The sequence below is a fragment of the Typopeltis vanoorti genome, chromosome 16, assembly GCF_054136105.1.
Source record: "Typopeltis vanoorti isolate ZY-2024b chromosome 16, IOZ_Tvanoo_1.0, whole genome shotgun sequence".
NCBI lineage: Eukaryota > Metazoa > Arthropoda > Arachnida > Uropygi > Thelyphonidae > Typopeltis > Typopeltis vanoorti.
The window spans coordinates 40778972-40800884 of NC_143564.1; the positions used below are offsets into that span (position 1 = coordinate 40778972).

A 21913-nucleotide genomic window follows, 5' to 3' on the forward strand; every position below is an offset into this window, starting at 1 on the left:
CCATAATGCAAAGCACATATCCTTACAGACATGTATAATGTCTATGCATTATGGGAAGAGTCGATACCCAGACCAGTTTCAACCTTTGAGGTGTTATCAGTGGGAGCCAGACTCAGAGGTGATACTAAGGTTGAAGTAATGCAGGAGTCATATTTCATATATGAGTAGCCAAAAGGTGTCATATTAATAATAAGGTATGACATCTTATTTCATATTATTGACACCTTTGCATTATGGGATACTAAGGCAAGTGATGTGAAGTCATTAGCTTCTATATACGAGTTGCACTAGTCCTGAAAATACTTCAGGCGCAAAAACTTTGTTTGCTTACACTTGAATAAAGGATAAGACCAAGTATATAATTTCTTGGTATCTTTAATTTATAATATAACCAAGTGAAAAAACTTCTAATAACCTTCTTTAATCCAGAGTAATTTAATAATAAGAAGTGACAACTTTTGGCAACTCACATATGAAAATATGAATTCTGCATTACTTCAACCTTAGTATCACCTCTGGGTCTGGCTGAACTGAAGAAACCTCAACAAAGGTCAAAACCAGTCTGGGTAGTGACTCTTCCCATAATGCATAGCATTATACATACCTGTAAGGATATGTGCTTTGCATTATGGGATACTAAGGCAAGTGATGTGAAGTTATTAGCTTCTATATACAAATTGCCCCAGTCCTGAAAATACTTTGGGTGCTAACTTTGTTTGCTTACTTGGATAGAGGATTAAACCAAGTATACGAGGGTGGTCTGAAAAGTTCTCAGCCTCGATCATAGATGGCAACACTATTGGGAAGATTTTTTTTTCTAAGTGTGTACATCTGTCATAAGCATCCATGTGAAACTGCAAGTCATTCTAACAAGTAGTTTGTTTTATACAGTGTCTGAAGCAAAAGTGTTGTCTGTATCCCTTGAAATGGATAAAATTGAGTATCGTGAAGTTATAAAATTCTTTGTAAAAGAAATTCATTCGAAGTTCATAAAAGTTTATGGGCACTACTCTCCTTCGTTTTCGACAAGTAAGAAATGGGCTGCAGAGTTTAAATGTGGCCATATCAGCTTCGAAGATGATCCATGCGTGAAGGACGTCCAAAAGGTGTAGCAACACTAGAAATCATTGATCAAATGCACAATATGGTATTGGCTGACAGGCGAGTCAAAGTGCATGAAATTGCTAGGACTATAGGCATTTCAAAAGAACGTGTAGGATATATTTTGCATGAAGAATTGCAAATGAAAATGCTTTGTGCAAGACGGGTGCTATGCTTGCTCACAGCAAATCAAAAATGCACTCACATGAAAATCTCTGAACAGTGCTTGGAGTTTTAACAAGAATAAAACTGATTTTGTGCGTTGATTTATTACTATGGATGAGACCTGGATTCACCATTACACACCATAATCCAAACAGCAGTCAAAACAGTGAACAGAAGCCGATTGTTCAGCACCAAAGAACACAAAGTCGGTTCCATCAGCAGGAAAGGACATAGCATTGGTGTTTTGGGATGCTAAAGGCATTTTGTTTATTAATTATCTTGAAAAGGGTAAAACAATAACTGGGGAATATTATTCTGATCTTTTAAGCAGACTAGACAAAAAAATTTGTGAGAAAAGACCCGGTTTGCAGAAGAAAAAATCATCTTTCATCAGGACAATGCACCTGCTCACAAAGGTGTTTTGGCAATGGGAAAATTAAGGGATCTACACTATGAATTGTTGGAACATCCACCCTATTCCCTAGATTTGGCTCCCTCTGACTTCTATCAATTCCCAAAACTAAAATCTTCCTCGCTGGTCAGCGTTTTTCCTTCAAATCAAGAAGTGATTGCAGCTGTAGAGGAGTATTTTGTAGGTCTTACTGAGAACCACTACAGAGATAGGATAATGCACTGGAGCACTACTGGAATAAATGTATTAGTCTTAAGGAAGATTACGTTGAAAAATAAAAATAATTTTGAAATTATAAATTCGTTTTTTCGTTGTTAGGCTGAGAACTGTGCAGACCACCCTCGTATAATTTTTTGGTATTTAATTTATATCAGGGAGATATTGATGCAGGAGTCACATGTCATGTAACAGTCAAACACCGATTAGTGGATAGCAACTTGAAAGCCTACTGTCTTGGGAGGGAAAAAATCTCACTGGGACTAAAAATATGTATGGTACCATTTGAAAGAGACAAAAGAGCATGTTAGATCAGCAGTAAACTTTTTTTTTTTTTTTTTTTTAATAATGAAATTCAACCTGTTTGGTGGTATGGTTGCAAAGTGGTTAACACATCTGCTCTCCAACAAACAAGCTGGAAGTTCGAGTCCAGTTATGGATATTTGCAACTGTCTTTAGGTGGGAGATAAATTTCATCACCTAATGTGAGACCACTGCCCGACTTATTTGAGGCATGAAGCACTTTCAAAAAAAGTACAATGTCTGGTCTTTAGAGCAGAGTTTTTAGATTATGTAAAAAATAAATATAGAAAAATCCTTAGTGAACCCACAGTACTAATATATACATTATAACCTTTTGAGAGTGCAAGTCACATCAAAAATAAATGAGTAAATGGCTCAGAGAATTTAGTTCATTAGATATAGACCCAGTGAGGCTTTCCAAGAATCAGTCAAATTTCCTGCTCCCCAGATGAAGAATTCGATTTTATTTAAGGGAATTTATTGCCAGGCACTATTTTATTTATTTTGCTTGCATACCTGAACAGCTGCAGTAACCATATAGCAAATTAATGCTGTGTGTAGACTTGGGGAGAGGAGAATGCCAAGAGAAAAGAAATCTGTTGCATATTTCTCCAATGCCCTCTCTGCTAACAGGCCAGAGGGCATTGGGGGAATATTGAACAGCCTGAATATCAAAAAGGCTTTTAGTAAATTCCCTCCAAGCAGAGCTGGAGGGAATTTTCCTAAGTCATCCATACAAGAAGAGATGGAAGAGAAGAATAGCATCAGGTAGTCAGTTTTATCTTTAGGTAGTGTTGCAATATTACCATCGGAGTGTAAAACACTGGGCAATGAAATTTATCACCCTTTAGATAGGCAATGTCAGACCACCACTCCACTCACTGAAGCCTTGTAATGGCTTAAAAAAAGGGTTTTTTTTTGGTTTCTAGACTATGTGAAAATAAAATTCCCAAAATATATATATAAAATTAATAAAAAGAAAAAAAAATCCTCAGCTTACATATGGTACTAGGGGCTGAGGATTGAAGGCTGAGTGGAAAGATTCTGCAATGCACTGCTGTAGTACCAAAGAACATTTTGGCTGTGAATGTCTGCTAGAGATGAAAGCCATATGAGATTATGATTCAAATCACTAGGAGGAGTGGCTACTTCAAACATGTACATAGAAGAACTAGTAAAGAAAAGGCTTACAGCAGGGTCAGCAAACTACGGCCAACCGACAACTCATTATTGTACAGCCAGAGGAGCTCAGGATGGTTTTTAGTTGAACTTCATGGCATCAATCATAAAAATCCTACTTCAGTATCCATACAGTAATGTTGTGATGTAGCCATACCCACTCGCTTGTGTATTATCTATGACCACTTTTATGCCATGTGTAGTTCAGAAGTGACTGTATACTGCACCTCATTGCTACATACTGCCATTCCCACCAACACAACTAGGCTAACATGATAGTGTTTTTGAGTGCTGTGTTTCATAGTTGCACATATCACAAGTCAATGTTGGTAGACATTGGTATATATATTTGTTTATATTCAAATTTAGTAGCTTGGAAAAGACATTTTCAAATTAATGGAAAGGTATTTTTCTAGAAGGAAATTCTTGTTACAGGTCAGGCTAATTTGATGAGCATTTGCAATCCATTTTAGTTTGATGTTTTAAGGATACTTGTGACAAAGATTGAATAATATAAGCACGTAAACACGAGAAAGATATTTAATTAACCAAATATTTCGGTCTGGAAATAGCAGACCATCTTCAGTGACACTACAAGAACAGTTTTTAAAAAAAAATACAAGGTGGAATACTAACAATAGATCATTTAAAAATAGAACAAGCCACGTGATGTTATATCACTAAGTATTAAAGGGAATATTTTTAAGCAGAGACATGATTGAAATAAAGATATTAATTAATAATATTAAATAACATAAAATTAATATGAACTATGTCTCTTCCTGGAGTTTATCAAATTCCCTGCAACTGGGATCTCCCCTATTTTGGACAAACTGGACGTTCTCTTGAAAAAAGAATCCAAGAACATCAATCCTCCATTCATCACAACAAACCTGAAAAATCTGGATTGGCTCAGCATGCGATTGAAACTAACCACAACATCCTTTGGTCAAAAACTCACCTCTTACATAGATCCCGTTATAAATTTGAATGTTTATTCAAAGAAAGCGTAGAGGCCTTACTGCATCATCCTAATCTGAATCGAAATGACTGTATATCTATATCAAAAATCTGGGAAAGTCTAATCAGGATAACTCATTAATTCATATTAATTTTATGTTATTTAATATTATTAATTAATATCTTTATTTCAATCATGTCTCTGCTTAAAAATATTCCCTTTAATACTTAGTGATATAACATCACGCGGCTTGTTCTATTTTTAAATGATCAATTGTTAGTGTTCCACCTTGTATTTTTTTATTTATTTTTTTTAAACTGTTCTTGTAGTGCCACTGAAGATGGTCCGCTATTTCCAGACTGAAATATTTGATTAATTAAATATCTTTCTTGTGTTTACGTGCTTATATTATTCAGTCTTTATGTCACAAGTATCCTTAAAACATCAAATTTAATCCTTCACGGGAAAAATGCCACCAAAAAAAATGGTAAATTAGGAAACCTTTCAGTTATACAAGGTAGGTTACGAGCAAAGATCAATTTTTTTGAAAAATGTCGCGACAACAAGATTATTCCCAATTTCGCTAAGATTAAAGAAACTATAAAATCTCCTGGAACTCATAATATTTACCGGAACACCAGTTTATCGTTAATCCGTAACCAACTTAAAGCTGCTAAACGTGATCTTGCTATTCATATTTCTGATCTTCGCATCTATATTTCCACAAACTTGGATCCACATCTTTCACACATAGTTCTAAATGTGGCTAAACGTTCTACTCAATGAGCATATAATAAACTAAGTAAATAAACATTTAAACCGAAAATATGAAGCTCTTTCGTCTAAACAATTCAAGCCCTTCAAAACTCCAGATAATTGAATTGTCAATATATCCGGACGTCCTCTAACTGATAGCGAAACCCTCATCCCAAAAGGACATGATTTTTCTATTGTTCCTAATGGGATACCAAATCTAGATTTCCCAGTTAACATTGAACAGAATCTCAGTCATCTAACTAGTGATAAAGCTAATGCTCTTCGCCTAGAAGTCGCTTCTCCTCTACTTAAGGCCAAACTTCCCCCTTCCAACATATCTCTTTCTGAAATGAAATCTTTACAGTCCTTGAGAAAAAACAATCACTTCATTATCACCAAAGCTGACAAGGGGAAAGCAACAGTAGTTATGGACTCAGCAAATTAAAGAAGAAAACTTTCTCTTTTACTTCGAGATCGCTCCACATATCAAGAACTTGATTATAATCCAACCAACAGACAACTAAAGAAATTAAATTCTCTTTTATATGAAGTCATCAGTTTAGATAGAGACACTAGACTTAAAACTCGTTTTGCAAGAACTCCTAGATTTTATGGTCTTCCTAAAATACATAAGATTGACTTTCCTCTTCGTCCAATAGTAGATTGTATCGATTCTCCTACTTACCGTATAGCCAAATATCTAGCTAAATTATTGAAATCTCACATAGGCAACTCTAGTTCCTTTCTAAAAAACTCCTCAGATTTCTTAGAAAAATTGAAAAATGTCTCATTGCAACCTACAGATCTTATGGTGAGCTTTGATATAGAATCTTTATATACAAATGTACCTTTCAAGGAGACTTTAAAATTACTTGCTGACATCTTTCCAGAAGACATTATAAAACTATTCGATTTCATAATACACTCTGGATATTTCTTATGTCAAAACAAATTTTACAGCCAAGTAGAAGGAATGGCCACAGGAAGTCCTCTCTCTCCTGCTTTAGCCAACTTTTATTTAGAACATCTAGAAAAAGTCCTCTTCTCATCTATTTTCCCTCAACCATCCTTTTGGGTAAGATATATAGATGACATCTTTACTGTATGGCCACACAACAAAGACTCCTTACCTTCTTTTTTAAACAGTATCAATTCCTTACATCATCATAAAAAGTTTACTATACAAATGGAAGAAAACAACCAGTTATCTTTTTTAGACGTTCTCCTCATCTGGTCACCTTCAAATACTCTTACAACTACAGTTTACAGGCAACCAACGTTCACAGGTCGTTATATTCTTAAAGAATCAGCCCATCATCCTTGTCAAAAAACAGGAATCATAAAATGTCTAATTAGAAGAGCCAAAACTAATCGTTCTACTTCTAATTTTCTACAGAAAGAACTTTCTACTATCCAACAACACATGAAACTCAATGGCTTTTCCGAAAAGATTACTCAACATCTTCTCGATTCTTATAATCCACCACAAAACAACAAAGATTCAATATGTCGAGATCCAATTCCACACATCTCTGAGACTTCAGAACCTATTGCAAGAATTCTGAAGAAATGCGAGTTAATAGCTACGTATTCACCTATTAACAAATTATCTTCCCATTTTCCTTCTCCTAAAGACAAACGCTCAACTATGTTCCTTCCTGGAGTTTATTAAATTCCCTGCAACTGTGATCTCTCCTATTTTGGACAAACTGGACGTTCTCTTGAAAAAAGAATCCAAGAACATCAATCCTCCATTCATCACAACAAACCTGAAAAATCTGGATTGGCTCAGCACGGGATTGAAACTAACCACAACATCCTTTGGTCAAAAACTTGCCTCTTACATAGTTCCCGTTATAAATTTGAACGTTTATTCAAAGAAAGCGTAGAGGCCTTACTCCATCGTCCTAACCTGAATCTGAATGACTATATCTATATCAAAAATCTGGGAAAGTCTGATCGGGATAACTCATTAATTCATATGATTAATTTTATGTTATTTAATATTATTAATTAATATCTTTATTTCAATCATGTCTCTGCTTAAAAATATTCCCTTTAATACTTAGTGATATAACATCACGCGGCTTGTTCTATTTTTAAATGATCTATTGTTAGTATTCCACCTTGTTTTTTTTTTAAAACTGTTCTTGTAGTGACACTGAAGATGGTCTGCTATTTCCAGACCGAAATATTTGGTTAATTAAATATCTTTCTTGTGTTTACGTGCTTATATTATTCATCCATTTTAGTGACTGTAAACACCAACTGTGAACTCAAATTAAGCGTAATTATTTCTCATAAAAAAGAATGCCATACTTCTTACTTTCCCAACAATTCTGCTTGTACACAATTATATTCTGTATTTTGTTAATAAAAAATTCTGCGTAAATTTTGTTTTCTATAAGTATATGATATACTTGATTTTGCCTCTTCACTGCAAGGCATGTTTACTATCTACCCCTTCTCAGAAAAATTTGCTGATCCCTTGCATAGAGTCGACAGGATTGTCAGGTATTCTTATTTTTATGATTAATGGTAAATGAACAATTTGCTCCAGATCTCTAGCCACAGCAAACGTTTAAGCTTATCTGATGAATATTTGCAATCATCTTCAGCTTCTCTTTCAGTTCAGCTTGGTCAGTGGAACTGGAGAAAGGAAGATATGTACATTAGTCACCAAGAAGATGCCTTTAGTGTTAGGTTAAATGGACAGCAAGAAATTAAGTCTCAGGGATATGATGTCAAAGAGATCTGAGTGATCTTCAGAGTACTCATATTTTCCATAATTACCAAAAAGTACAAGGTTATTTTTACATTTCCACTAATACTTTATATTCTTCTTCCAGGCCAGATAAAAGAATACTTGTGTAGATAAAACATTTAGAACCCAAACAAGTAATAGCCCAGATCTTAATTTTATTGGACATTGGTATTTGGTGAGTGGAGCAATGAGGAAGTGATGAGAGAAATGCAGGAAAACAATAAAGTAAGTGTGGTATCATGACCTTAGTGTGGGCATTCCAGAAGTAAGATTTCCAGCATGCCATAGAGATGAACTGAAATTATACATATTATTTGAGAATTCCTTTTTAAATGAAGGAAAGGAATGGAATGTGCTGCCATTAGCAAAACTACAAAATGGATCTGAGGTTAGTGAGAGAAAGTCATTTATGTATACGAGGAAACAGAGTGCTCCAGCACTAATAGGAAAATCTGAAGAAAAGAATCCATCAACCATGACAGGTAGTGAATAACAGGAAACTGTCAACTAATTACAAATTAAACATCATTATAAGATAGAAGTTTGGTAAGCAAGCAACTGTGCCAACCTGATCATATAACCTACAATGTCAATAAGCAACCACATGAGTTTCTTCCAACTTTCCATAGTTTTGTCTAAAAGGTTAGCAGTGATGGCTATCAGATTTACTGTGAATTGAGAAGAGTAGAATTCATACAGCTGGTCACTAATGGCCTTCTCCATGATTTTTAAGAGAATTGCAGCAAGTAGTATTGACTGATATGGCTGACCACGTTTTTTTTTTTTTTTTTTGTAAGGTATGGCTAGATGAGCATCATAAATGACTGTAAATATGATTCATGATAGGTGTTAATTATGAAGCACAATTTTTGAGCAATGGAGCTATCATCAGGACAAGACTTGTTGAGATTCAAGCTATCTGGAATTCTTCAAAAGATTAGCAGCATAGTTCTTAGTATTAGAGGAGGTGTCAATGTCAACTATGCAGGAGTTAGAGAAAACCAATGTTATGAAGTAAGTCTTATCCAGCATGCAATGATAGCACCAAGGAGTGAAAGTTTTAATTATATTTACCTGGTGAGTGAGAGGGGTGGTGTGAGAGTTGTCATATATATGATGATATATAGATTATCTGGAAATTAATCATAGTTAATGATATTTCAGGAACTCTGTAGCAGCACCCTGAAATTATTTGAGTATTTAAAAAGTAATTATAGTTTTTTTTCTCTTTATACATGACTATAAGGAGAAAAATATAATTTTTTTTTAATATTTTTTATAAAAAAATATAAAATATTCTTGAATACTTACAAAAAAATGTGGTCTAGCCTCTTCTGGAAGTGAAATACTATGAATTACAACTGTAAAATTGAAATTGTTGGTAATGTTTAACTGCCTAATTTGTGTTTTATTATTTCTTCTATCCTGTGATACATAAAATTTTGTTGCACTTGTATTGTATCCTAATGATCTAAAAAATTAAAAAAATAAAGTCTAAAGCACATTTAAATTCAACACACTATTATTTTGTTTTTTTAAATCTCTTTGCAATATTAGGACTAATATTAATGTTGTATATTGAATAATATCAGAAAATTATAGTGTACAAATATATAGTGTACATAAAATATTCACCATGTTAGGCTCTTAGCACTAAAACACAATTATGTCATCAAGAGCAAAAGTGTCATTTCCCTTGCCAGTTACTCGTGATAATACCATTGAAATTCATTTTAAAAATTTTATGGAATTTACAACCGTGTTAAAAAACTTTTTTATTATCCCGACGTTTCGATCTTCACATCAAGATCATCATCTGGAGCGTACATAAGTATAGAGAACAAGCTGTTACATCATTAACTGTAAGCTAGAGAAACAATGATTTGATCACATGTTATTCTACTGGCTTGATCTCTGGTGAATAAAAATAAATAAATAAATAAAAAAGCTTTTTTTACATCAAGCTAAATTCTATTTTTACAAAACATTCTTTTAGATGGTTTTCTTTCAGAAACAATTGGCGTCCTATTTTTAGTATTACAATTCCTATATTTGATTTACAATACTGGATTTTCTACAGTCCTGTTAATAGTTGTTCTTGGTGAGGAAGGTCGAATATATGCCTTCCATATGTTTGGGATTTTTAAACCATCATTGTTGTTCAGATTGGGGTGGTTGCTGATAATCTCGCAGGCTTCCTTGAATTTCCGTTCATACCATGTTCTAGTGTGATGTAGACAGCTGGTGGTTTTCCAGTCAATTATGTGTAAGGTATTCAGGGCATGATCAGAAAGGCCAGCTTCACATAATTAATATTTAATGTGTCGTTTATGTTCTTTTTGTCTAATAGGAATAGTGCGTCCTGTTTCTCCTATATATGGTATGTTGCAAGTACAGTAAATCCGGTATACTCCAGGGTGAGCTAGTGGAGGGAGTGGGTCTTTGGATGAGTTGAGTAAGTTTTTTAATTTTGCAGGAGGTTTAAAGGTGGCTTTGAGGTTGTACTTTTGTAGTAATCTGTTTATTTTGTCTGATATTCCTTTAATGTAGGGAATGGTTATAGTTTTACTGTAGTCTGGTTTGTCTTTGTTTTTTATTGTGGTTTTGTAGAGAATTTTGTTTATAGTATTTTGGCTGTATCCGTTTTTTTGTAGGTTATTACTGATAATTTTAAACTCGTCTTTCAGTGCCTGTTCACTGGAACAAATCGTCTGAGCTCTGTTTTTTAGCGCGTTGATGACACCTAGTTTTTGTGTTGGGTGGTGGTAGGAGTTTATGTGTATATACTGTCCCGTATGTGTCGGTTTTCGGTAAACAGTGAAGGAAAGATTGCCCGAGGGAAGACGTGTGACAAGTGTATCTAGAAACGGAAGTGTGTTGTGTTTTTCAATTTCAGTTGTGAACTGTATGCGTTTGTGTTGTTTGTTTAGGTGGCTAAGGAATGTGTCTAATGTCTGGCGGCCATGGGACCAGATCGCGAAAACATTGTCAACATATCTAAGCCAGACTTTGGGTTTTAGAGGGGAGGAATCTAGGGCAAGTTGCTCAAAATGTTCCATGTAAAAGTTAGCAATAGGGGGGGGATAATGGCGAGCCCATGGCTGTGCCTTCTTTTTGTAAGTAGAAGGCGTTTTGCCATACAAATTAACCCGACCGTAATACATGCGCAAAAAGCGCCGTGATATCTGGAGGGAATTTGTTTTGTAGGAAAAGGATTGTGTCATTAATTGGGACATTCGTAAAGAGGGCAGAGACGTCAAAACTGACTAATAAATCATCTTTTTCTAATGTAATGTCTTTGATGATGTTTATGAAGTGTTGTGTGTTTTTGATATAGGAGGGGGAATGACCTACCAACTCCTTGAGTGTTGCCGCTAATTTTTTGGCTAAGTGATATGTTGGGCTATCAATTCCTTCAACGATAGGTCTTAGCGGGGTGTTTTCTTTATGAATTTTTGGTAGCTCGTAAATTCTAGGGGAGCGCGCGTAATGAGGGAACAGTTTTTTGATTGTATCTTCGGGCCATGTGGTAATTGATTTAAGTAGTTTCTTCATTTTGTTTTTTGTTCTGTTAGTTGGGTTGTAGTTAACTAGTTTATATGTGTTATTGTCAGAGACCAGCAGATTCATTTTTTCTAATATAAGTGGTACGGTTTAAAATGACAGTGGCATTTCCTTTATCGGCTCTGGTTATTACTATGTTCGGATTTTTTTTAAGTGATTTTATCGCTGTTAATTCGTGTTTAGTTATGTTGCTTGTTATTGTTTTGTTATGGTTTAAAATGTTCACAGTTTCTATACGTATTTTGTCTGCTATGTTATTAGGTATGAATCTTAGGCCTCTTTCCATATTACAAATAACTTCAAGTTTGTCTATCGTTTTTGGTGCTATAGCAAAATTTAAACTTTTGTTAAGTATAGAGATTTTGTATTTGTTTAGAGCATGGTTAGATAGGTTAATTATGTTATTGATACCTGTGGGTGATTGGTGGCTCCTGTTGTTTCTTGCTTCTGGTTGGTTGTTCTTGTTCACTGTGGCAAACTTTGAACATGGTGGCTGGTTTTGTCCTTCTTTTAGTCTTTGAAATTTGGAAATTAGGTTTTCTTTCTTCGTTTGTTGGATGTGGTTTGCTGTGTTGTCCGTAATCCTTTCTAGGATTATCCAGATATCTGCGTTTAAGTAGCTAGACAGCTCCGTTTTTTTTTTATTCACCAGAGGTCACGCCAGTAGAATAACATGTGATCAAATCATTGTTTCTCTAGCTTACAGTTAATGATGCAACTCAGCTTGTTCTGTATACTTATGTATGCTCCAGATGATGATCTTGATGTGAAGATCGAAACATCGGGATAATAAAAAAGTTTTTTAACACGGTTGTAAATTCCATAAAATTTTTAAAATGAATGCTGATCACCGTGTAACCCTAAAAGAAAGGAATACCATTGAAACTTTTACCCTTGATGACAAATCACTTTATCATAATTATCCTACTAAATACTTCTGCAATAATTCTCATTTCAGCATAAGCTGAAATGAGAATTATTGCAGAAGTATTTAGTAGAATTATTGTTATTGCAATAATCATTGCAGAATTATTGCAACTGGCACTAGCTCTGCAAGTTGATTAAAATGGATACTCCTCAAGCAAGGGACTGAATCCTTGGCTGCCATAACCTTCTGACATCACGTTAATGGACATGTATATGTATGGATATGCTAGAGTTTACTAGAGGAGCACATATATGGAACCTTTTTAACTTGCAACTCTGGGAATAAAAATAAATTTCATAATTTGGTAAAAGAGGTACATGAAAATATGCTATGCATGACCTTGTTGAAGACTGAATATGGAGTGGATATTTACTATGTTACTAGAAGAGTACATGTGAAATACTTAAATATTGCAACTCTTGGAGTAAAAATATACTTTCCTCTGCTAAACAGCATTTAATTTTTTTTTACTAATCCTTGTTATTATGACTCTTTTCGCTTCAGCTTTTCATTAATAAAATGACAAACAAATAAGAATTATTCTGCACTTCAATCCCAGATAAGTCCTTAAATAATCAGGAACTCATGATATCAAGTAACTGAGTGGTAATGTGTACAATGGCAATGCATATTTCTGCTAATGAAGCAGTTTCTGTTCTGGTTGTGAGAAAAAAAAAATTAATGTAATAATAAATCATATATTCTGTTATTCCCCCCCCCCCCCACCGAGATACTGTTTTTAGTCTTTGACTGCTTTATTTTGAAGGTAACTGTCAAATCCAGAATAAAGCTCAAAAACTGCACTAGTTTTCTCTTGTTCTGACAAATTTATCCAACTTGATCATGCACTCCACCCCAACCATGAGAAATTATGCTAATTCTACTACACAATTACTTAATTTCCTCCCTTAACTAAAAATTGCTCCTAAACATCTAACACGTACTTACTTACTAAATAGCTTAAGGAAATTACAACGTACAATAGAATATACATTAAAATAAATTTTAATACACTTCCAATATTTCGGCAACATCACGTTGCCATTTTCACAGGAACTTAGAAACAAGACACGTGCACGAAAGCACAATACATAGTAAATGAGGACGAAGCAGAAAGCTATTCTTTCTCCTAAAAGTCCTGTTGGTGCCCCCCTAGCAGGCAATGTAGGTATTCTTGGCCATTTGGGCTGAAGGTCTTCTAATGTAGGTTTCCCAAATTTGGGGCAGTCTCATGCAACCAAATTTGTTGAGGTTTGGAATGTTTCGTGGCTTTCTTCCACCGTATTCTATGGCGGGTATCCAAAGCATGGTCTGCAAGACCAGAGCAGCTATAGTGGTGAAACCAGATATAGTCCTTGTGTTCTGAAATTCTGATATTAGATGTCCTGCCTGTTTGGCCAAAGTAGGACAGCAGAGTAGGACTACATTGCCTGCTAGGGACTTTTAGGAGAAAGATTAGTTTCCTGCTTCGTCCTCATTTACTGTGTATTGTGCTTGCATGGCAACGTGACGTTGCTGAAATATTGGAAGTGTATTAAAATTTATTTTAATGTATATTCTATTGTACGTTGTAATTTCCTTAAGCTATTTAGTAAGCATGTATAACCAACGTCTAAGCCTTTCCATGAGAATTAAGATAATCCATGGAGATTCCATCACATGTAAGGCCCGCCATTACGGTAAATTGAAGTTGAAACTATCAAGACTGCTGAATCGTCTCTCTTTCCTAAAATGCTGCCGGGATAACCAGGTAATCCCTAACTGTGTTAAATTCAAGCGCCAGTTCTTTCGCAAAAGGCTCTCCAAATTTATAACCGCGCCAGCCAAGCTTTGCCCAGGGAACAAATCGCCGCTCCCTGAATGACGCTAACTTAGCTATCCAGGCACTTTAAAGAAGAGCTTTCCAGCACTTTAAACCACAAGATTTGGTATATTTTATAAGACATCTCATGCACTGCTGTGGATAAAGAATTTAAAAAAGTATGAGAATGACACATCAAGAAATTTGAGAATTTAAAAAAGAACTCTACCTCCAAACCACAACTTTCTACCGACACGGTAGTCAACCTTTCATCAATTAGTTTGAAACCTGAAGCACTCGACGCTTTCTCACGTGGCCACAACTTCGCCATTGCGACCAGAAGAATACCAGCTGAAGACATTATGATACAAATTGAACGCGGGATACGACACCTTCCAAACCATATCGCCAACGATATTAGACTGGATGTGGCTTGTGTTCTGACCAAAGCAAAACCACCAAAAACCAACATGTCCAATAAGGAATTCAAAGCTCTGCAAGAATTAAAGAAAAGAAGGAAATAATAATCACCAAAGCGGATAAAGGGAACACCACAGTATTGCTTAACCAAACAGATTACACAGGTAAGCTTAATGCTCTATTGTTAGACCGGGCTACTTACCTCCCTATCGAGTACAATCCCACCAACTCTCAAATTAGAAAACTCCACAGGCTCCTTAAGAAGGTCACTTCTTGGCCTGTAGAACTCACTAACAAATTAAAACCGTTTCTCCATACTCGCCCCCCCGTATATGTGGACTCCCAAAAATACATAAAGAAAATGTGCCATTACGTCCAATAGTGGATGGCATTGATTCCACAACATACAAACTAGCTAAACATTTGGCCAAAGCTCTCACACACTATACTGGCAACACACCTCACACATAAAAAAACTCAGCCCACTTCAAAGCCAGCATAGAAATTTACACTCCAACAAACTGACTTCATGGTCAGTTTTGATGTCTCCTCCTCATTCACAAATGTCCCACTCAAAGAATCTTTAGATCTAATCCAAGCTAAATTTCCTCCCGATATCACAGCCCTATTTCAGTTCACAATGAACTCAGGCTATTTTGTTTGGCAAGGAAAATTCTACAAATCAATAGATGGACAGCCATGGATTCACCACTCTCCCCACCCTTGGCCAACTTTTGAAGAGAAAGCCGCCTACAAAAACTAACCATTTGGCTTCGCTATTTTGATGATGTGTTCACTATTTGGCCACATGGCTCTGACGCACTCCTCTCCTTCCTAACACACTTAAACAACCAACACCCCAGAATCAAGTTCACCCTGGAAGAAGAAAAAACAATTGCCTTCCCTGCTTAGACACACTAGTCACCCGCCAGCCTGATGGAACCTTGGTTTTCTCAGTTTATAGAAAACCCACCCACACAGACAGATACATCCACCAACAATCCCCCCCCACACACCTCACAACAATATGGAGTCATTAAAACACTACACAACAGGGCTAAACTTATCTGTTCAAATGACAATGTCCTAACCACAGAACTAAATCACATTCTCAACACTTTCTCAGCCAATGGCTACCCCCCCAAAAAAATTCAAAAAATATTGAAACCAATAAACCACAACCCCACCCCCTCCCTTCATAACAAGGATTACTCTAAATCCATCACCATTCCCTATATCCGAGGCACCTCAGAAAAAATTACAAAAATCCTAAAAAAACATGACTTGACTTCTTGTTACAGACCATATAGAAAATTGGCATCCCTTATCTGCTCCACTAAAGACCAACCTCCTCCCCTAGACCTACCTGGTGTATACCAGGTCTCTTGCAGCTGTAAGCTCTCCTACTTTGGCCAAACAAGCAGGACAGCTAATATCAGAATTTCAGAACACAAGGACTACATCTGGATTCACCAATATAGCTGCTCTGGTCTTGCAGACCATACTCTGGATCCCGCCATAGAATACAGTGGAAGAAAGCCACGATAATACAACGTAGTAAATTCAAATACGAAAGGCCTATTCATGGAATCAGCCTCAGCCCTAAGAAACATTCCAAATCTCAACAAATTTGGTTGCATGAGACTGCCCCAAATTTGGGAAACCTACATCAGAAGATCTTCAGCCCAAATGGCCAAGAATACATATATTGCCCACTAGGGGGCACTATCAGGACTTTTAGGAGAAAGAATAGCTTCCTGCTTCATCCTTGTTGTGCTTGCGTGCACGTGTCTTGTTTCTAAATTCCTGTGAAAATGGCAACAAGACGTTGCTGAAATATTGGAAGTGTATTAAAATTTATTTTAATATATATTCTATTCTTCTTCTTCTATGCGTTATTCCTGCTTCCTATGAAGGGTCCGCGTGTTACTTAGATGCGACTTCTTGTTAGTACTACTCCCAACCGACCCATCGCCTGGTCTGCTGCTCGGGGGGGGGGATATATTTTTGACTGTAGAGGCGTATGTTCACGGGGCCGGTTTGCCTGTTTGCGGGATGAAAAACGCCAGATAAACTGGCGAAAAAACCCCTACTGACCGTGCCCAAGACCGGCTAACTTGGCTATGCCTGAGGGAGATCCTCAAATTCCTCACTTCTACAACGGGAATTGAACCTGGGACACTCCTTCTCCAGGCATATGGTTGCGAAGTGCAAAGCCACTAGGCTAACTGCGTGGTTTTTAATATATATTCTATTGTACGTTGTAATTTCCTTAAGCTATTTAGTAAGCATGTATAACCAACGTTTAAGCCTTTCCACGAGAATAGCTAATAGGTACTGCCAGCTTTCACTATAGAAAACTCATCAGGACAAAGAAATAGTGGAAATTTTGCTGTAGCAAATTTCTTTGAGAACAGCATCGATTCTCTAAGGCTTTGGCAAGAACTTTTTCATCAGCTGGTTACCATGAGTAAGTTCACTATACAGTGTCTGGTACACTAAGAGTCACCTGTTCATTTTTAAAATGCAAGTGATATTTCTGTTTTCCTACCAATTTTCATGGCCAAAACAAATAAGGCTATGAGCTCAGTGTATTATATCTATCAAGTGCTTACCTTTTCCAACCAGTTTGAGTATTGTGAAAGATGGAAAATTAAAGTCAATCCTGCCAATTCGGTATGAATCAACAGTTAACTCACCGCCATCTGAAAATCCCATAAAGGTTCCTGACATTATAAACTTTCAAATCCAGATCTTTCCAAATGAAGGGCAAATGCAACAGCATCACCATGACTATGCTATAAGGCAGTTCCTGTCATTTTTATAACCAACAGCAATATCATCTTCAACATTATCATTTGATTCGAGCTACTCAGTATTTTATTTCCAATGTCTAGATCATTTAGGCAATGAAAACCATTTATGATTTTCACTGCCTGTTGTAAGACCACTTTGAAGCCTGAAGTGGCTTGAAAAAGTACTACTGTTTGGTTTCATCCATAGATCTGTAGTCATTAAATTTCCTGCAACAATCCCAACAATATAAGATACAACTTGCAATCTGCTCAGCCCATGGCAACATTAGTCAGACAAACAAGGACCATGCAATCTCCTGGGAACACTGCAAAATGATGAAAAATGTGCTACTTGTGGCAATGACTTCTCAAATACAAGGACATTTAAATATGAATTTCTATGAGAAACACATATGATTGGAACGAGGAATATTATCCAAGTGGCCAACTCAAGTTATTTCAATAAGAATGTGCATGTTACAAATAGTCTGTCACAGATATATGCTAGAAAAGATGGCCAGCATGGGGAGAATTAACAGTGGAGGAAGGAAATCAATCTCTATCTTTATTCAGCTACTCCAGAAGCAGGGCAAGAAGGGATCAGTTTCTTGATCCAAAATATAAATCAAAGAATAAATATCTATAATACAAGTATATGCACCAACAAGCTTATATAATGATCAGGAAATGGAGCTCTTATGACTAAAACTATAATTTAATCTGTGAACAGTCAAGAAAGACTTTCTTAATAGTGCAAGGGAACTGGAATGCAAAAACTGAAATGGACACAGAAATTTTTCTCCTTTTGCTGGCCTTTTGGAATAGGAGAAACAAATGACAGAGGTGTGAAATAGACAAAATTGCTTGAAATTATCTCGCTATAACCAACACTCATTTCCCACATAAAAAGTCAAAAAATAGACCTGATTGCTCCATGATTGCCCTAGAACCTGACATAACATCGAATTCATGATATGTACCCTCAATGAAGTATACAGAATAGTACGATAGTACAACATAAAAACTTTACATCATTCCTATAGACAATTTTCCTCCATGTTAATCTGTTATCCATCAGGAATCTAATAATGTTAGATCATATATTTCAGACTTCTAAGGCACTTCTTACTGTATCAATCCAACTAGGTCTTTCCCTCATCATCCTGCTAAATAAATAAATTTCTGTTCTTCTAATCTTTACTCTCTCATTCTGCCTAAGTGACCATATCACAGGTTAGCTCCGCTCTCGCACACAGATACCAACATCAAGTTAATTCCTAATATCGTCGTGTTTAATATGATTTTAGCACTGATGCCATCTGTTTACTGCCTTAAACTTTCTCAGAACTCTCACATCTGTGGTTTCCAGTCATTGGAAACCACATTGAAATTATCATTGGTCATTGATCAAGTGTTTCATTTCTACCCCAGCTCTCATCTCAGATCCATCATCATTGTAATCATCAATTTCCTGAATGTACACCCCTTGGGGGGGGTGGGGGGGTTATAGGATATCATGATAGTACTACATGAAAATGTTACTAACTTCCTATCAACACTTTTTTTTCCAAATCAATCTGTTATCTATCAAGACTCAAATATGATTATCCTCCTCATCCGTCTAAGACAGGTTGAGTCCCCTCCTAATGAGGGGTTTCTGGCATATGAATGCAGCTGGTTCACCACTCCTCTGCTGCATCCCCTAAGGGTGATATTCATGACTGTAATCCATTTGTTCACAGGCCAGTTTGCTTGCTTGCTAACAGGATGAAAAACCTGAGATAAACTGGGGGAAAAATCCTGCTGTCCAAGACCAGCTAACTTGGCTATAGCTGAGGAAGATCCTTAAGCTCCTCACATCATCAACGGGAATCGAACTTAGTACACTCCTTCCCCAAGCATATGGTTGCAAAACGCATAGCCACTAGGCTAACCATGCGTACAATATGATTATATCTTACATTTTTATCTTCTAAGGTAATTTTGACTATATCAATCCACCTAGATCTTGGTCTTCCTCAGGGTCTTTTTCCTGTCATTCTGGCAAAGAATGCTTGTTTTGCTAATCTTTCCTCTCCCTTTTTGTTTAAGTGACCATACCACCTAAGATTAGCTCTACTAACACATTCCTGAATGCTACCAATGGCAAGTTATTTCTTAATATCCTTATATTTAATGTGACACTGCCATTGATGCCATCTGTTCACAGGTCATCTAATAAAAGGTCTGGAGGCATGTCTTTGATCCTCTGTGATGCATGTTCCATCATTTTTTTTAATAAGAAGATTTTCCCATAGTGAGACCATTTTTGGCATTTCTCATGTCTTCAGAAGCAAGTTCATAACGATCTTTCTCATTCATTTGCTCAAAGGAGATAACAAGCAAGTCACATCTTTCAAATTTTGTAGTCGTAAAAAGGCAGGATTGACATGTGTGTCAATGTCCCAAATGACACTTTCTTTACAGTTGCTTTTTCTGAATAACAGGGTTTAGCAGATGTCACTACTGTTACTATTGTGGTATAATGCCTCTTTGCCTCCTGATATGTGATCATTACTCTGTTTAGATCATCCTTCCACCTTTGGCATGCTCAGGAGTATGCTGGGTGGTCTCCATCACAAAGCATTTTCCTCTTATGGTCTTTATTCTCATGTTGCATTTTTGAAAATTATGGAGACAACTACTGTGTTTGAATAAAAACTTTAGTTTAACATAACTAAAATCTACATTCGACGTTTCGACCTTCATGTCAAGGTCATCTTCTGGAGCATACAACTATACACAGAAAACAAGCTACACTACAATCAAACTGGTTTGTTAACGACACTGACCGACCGCTACAACAATTGTTGGTCTGACTTCTGGTGAAAAAAAAAAAAAAATTATACATCAACGCTAGAGTCCTATTATTAGTGTTATCTGTTGGTTGTAGAAATACATTGGGCACAACAACAAGTATCTATCTATATACATATATCAACATCATGTACATTCCAGCCAGTTGGTATGGAATGGTTTCTAATACTAGCTGAAGATTGGCTAGAGTCCTGACTTATGCTGGATCTTATATATTAGGTAGGCTGAATGTGTGCCATCCAGATCCTTGGAATTTTCATGCCATCTTTGTTGTTGATATTTGGGTGGTTTATCGGGATTTCGCAGGATTCCTTAAATTTCTTTCGTACCAGATTTTTGTGCGGTGTAAAGAGCGGGTGCTTTTCCAGTTGATTTGGTGTAAGGTGTTGAGTGCGTGGTCTGAGAGGCCTGCTTCACCATAATGGTTATATTTAATGTCTAATGTGTTCTTTCTTGTGTATCCTGTTTCACCAATATACGGTAAGTTGCAGGTGCAGCGGATGAAATAGACTCCAGGATGTGCTAATGGGAGGAGAGGATCCTTAGAGGAGTTGAATATGGTTTTAAGTTTAGTGGGTGGTTTAAAGGTGGCATTGAGATTATAACATTGTAGGATTCTGTTGATTTTTTCTGATAGCCCTTAAATGTATGGGATGGCTATGGTTTTACTGTAATCTAGATTTGTTTTTGTTGTTTTATGGAGTATTTTATTAATAGTATTTTTGTTATAGCTATTATTTATGAATGTGTCACTGAGGATTTTTAGTTCTTGTTTCAGGGCTTGCTGGTTAGAGCAAATTGTTGTAGCTCTGTTTTTAAGGGTGTTCATGACTCCATATTTTTGTGATGGGTGGTGGTGGTATGAATTAGCATGTATGTATTGGCCAGTGTGTGTCGGTTTTCGGTAGACTGTGAAGGACAGACTGCCTGAAGGAAGATGTGTGACTAGTGTCTAGGAACGGGAGCGAATTTTGGTTTTCGATTTCGATGGTAAATTGTATGCGTTAGTGTTGTTTGTTCAGGTGGCTCAGGAACGTGTTTAAGGTTTGTTGCCCGTGCGGCCAGATCGCGAACACGTTGTCAACGTATCTAAGCCAGACTGTCGGTCTTAGCGTGGCAGAATCAAGAGCCCTTTGCTCAAAGGTTTCCATGTAGAAGTTAGCGATTGGGGGGGAGGGGGGGGATAGTGGTGAGCCCATGGCTGTACCTTCTTTTTGTAGGTAAAATTTGTTCTGCCACATGAAGTAACCAGACTATAGTACATGGGCAAAGAGGGCTGTAATGTCAGGTGGAAATTTGTTCTGTAGTAGTAGAATTGTGTCATTGATGGGGACATTAGTGAAAAGGGCAGACATGTCGAAACTGACTAATAAGTCGTCTTTGTCGAGTGTTATGTTTTTAATTTTGTTTATAAAGTGTTGTGTGTTTTTTATGTAGGAGGGGGAATGACCTACCAACTCCTTGAGTGTTGCTGCTAATTTCTTGGCTAAGTGGTAATTGGGACTGTCTATTCCTTCCATGATTGGTCGAAGGGGCACATTTTGCTTGTGTATTTTCGGGACCTCATATATTCTGGGGGGGGGGGGGCGTAGTGGGGTTTGAGTTTTTTAACCGTGTCTAGTGGCCAAGAAGTGACGAACTTGAGTAGTTTCTCTGTTTTATCCTTTATGTTGGGTTATAATTTACCATTTT

At 36.5% G+C, this 21913-nt stretch overlaps 1 protein-coding gene across 6 annotated transcripts in view; it reads right to left on the minus strand.

Annotated features, from left to right (window-relative positions):
- The window catches only part of Tmem131 (Transmembrane protein 131), a 704637-nt gene that overhangs the window by 384958 nt on the left and 297766 nt on the right, over positions 1-21913 (minus strand). For all 6 annotated transcript variants that reach the window (XM_090406393.1, XM_090406392.1, XM_090406391.1 and 3 more), the window contains one exon: positions 9169-9328. In XM_090406393.1, the coding sequence (XP_090262519.1) occupies positions 9169-9328 (160 nt within the window). The remainder of the gene's footprint in view (positions 1-9168; positions 9329-21913) is intronic.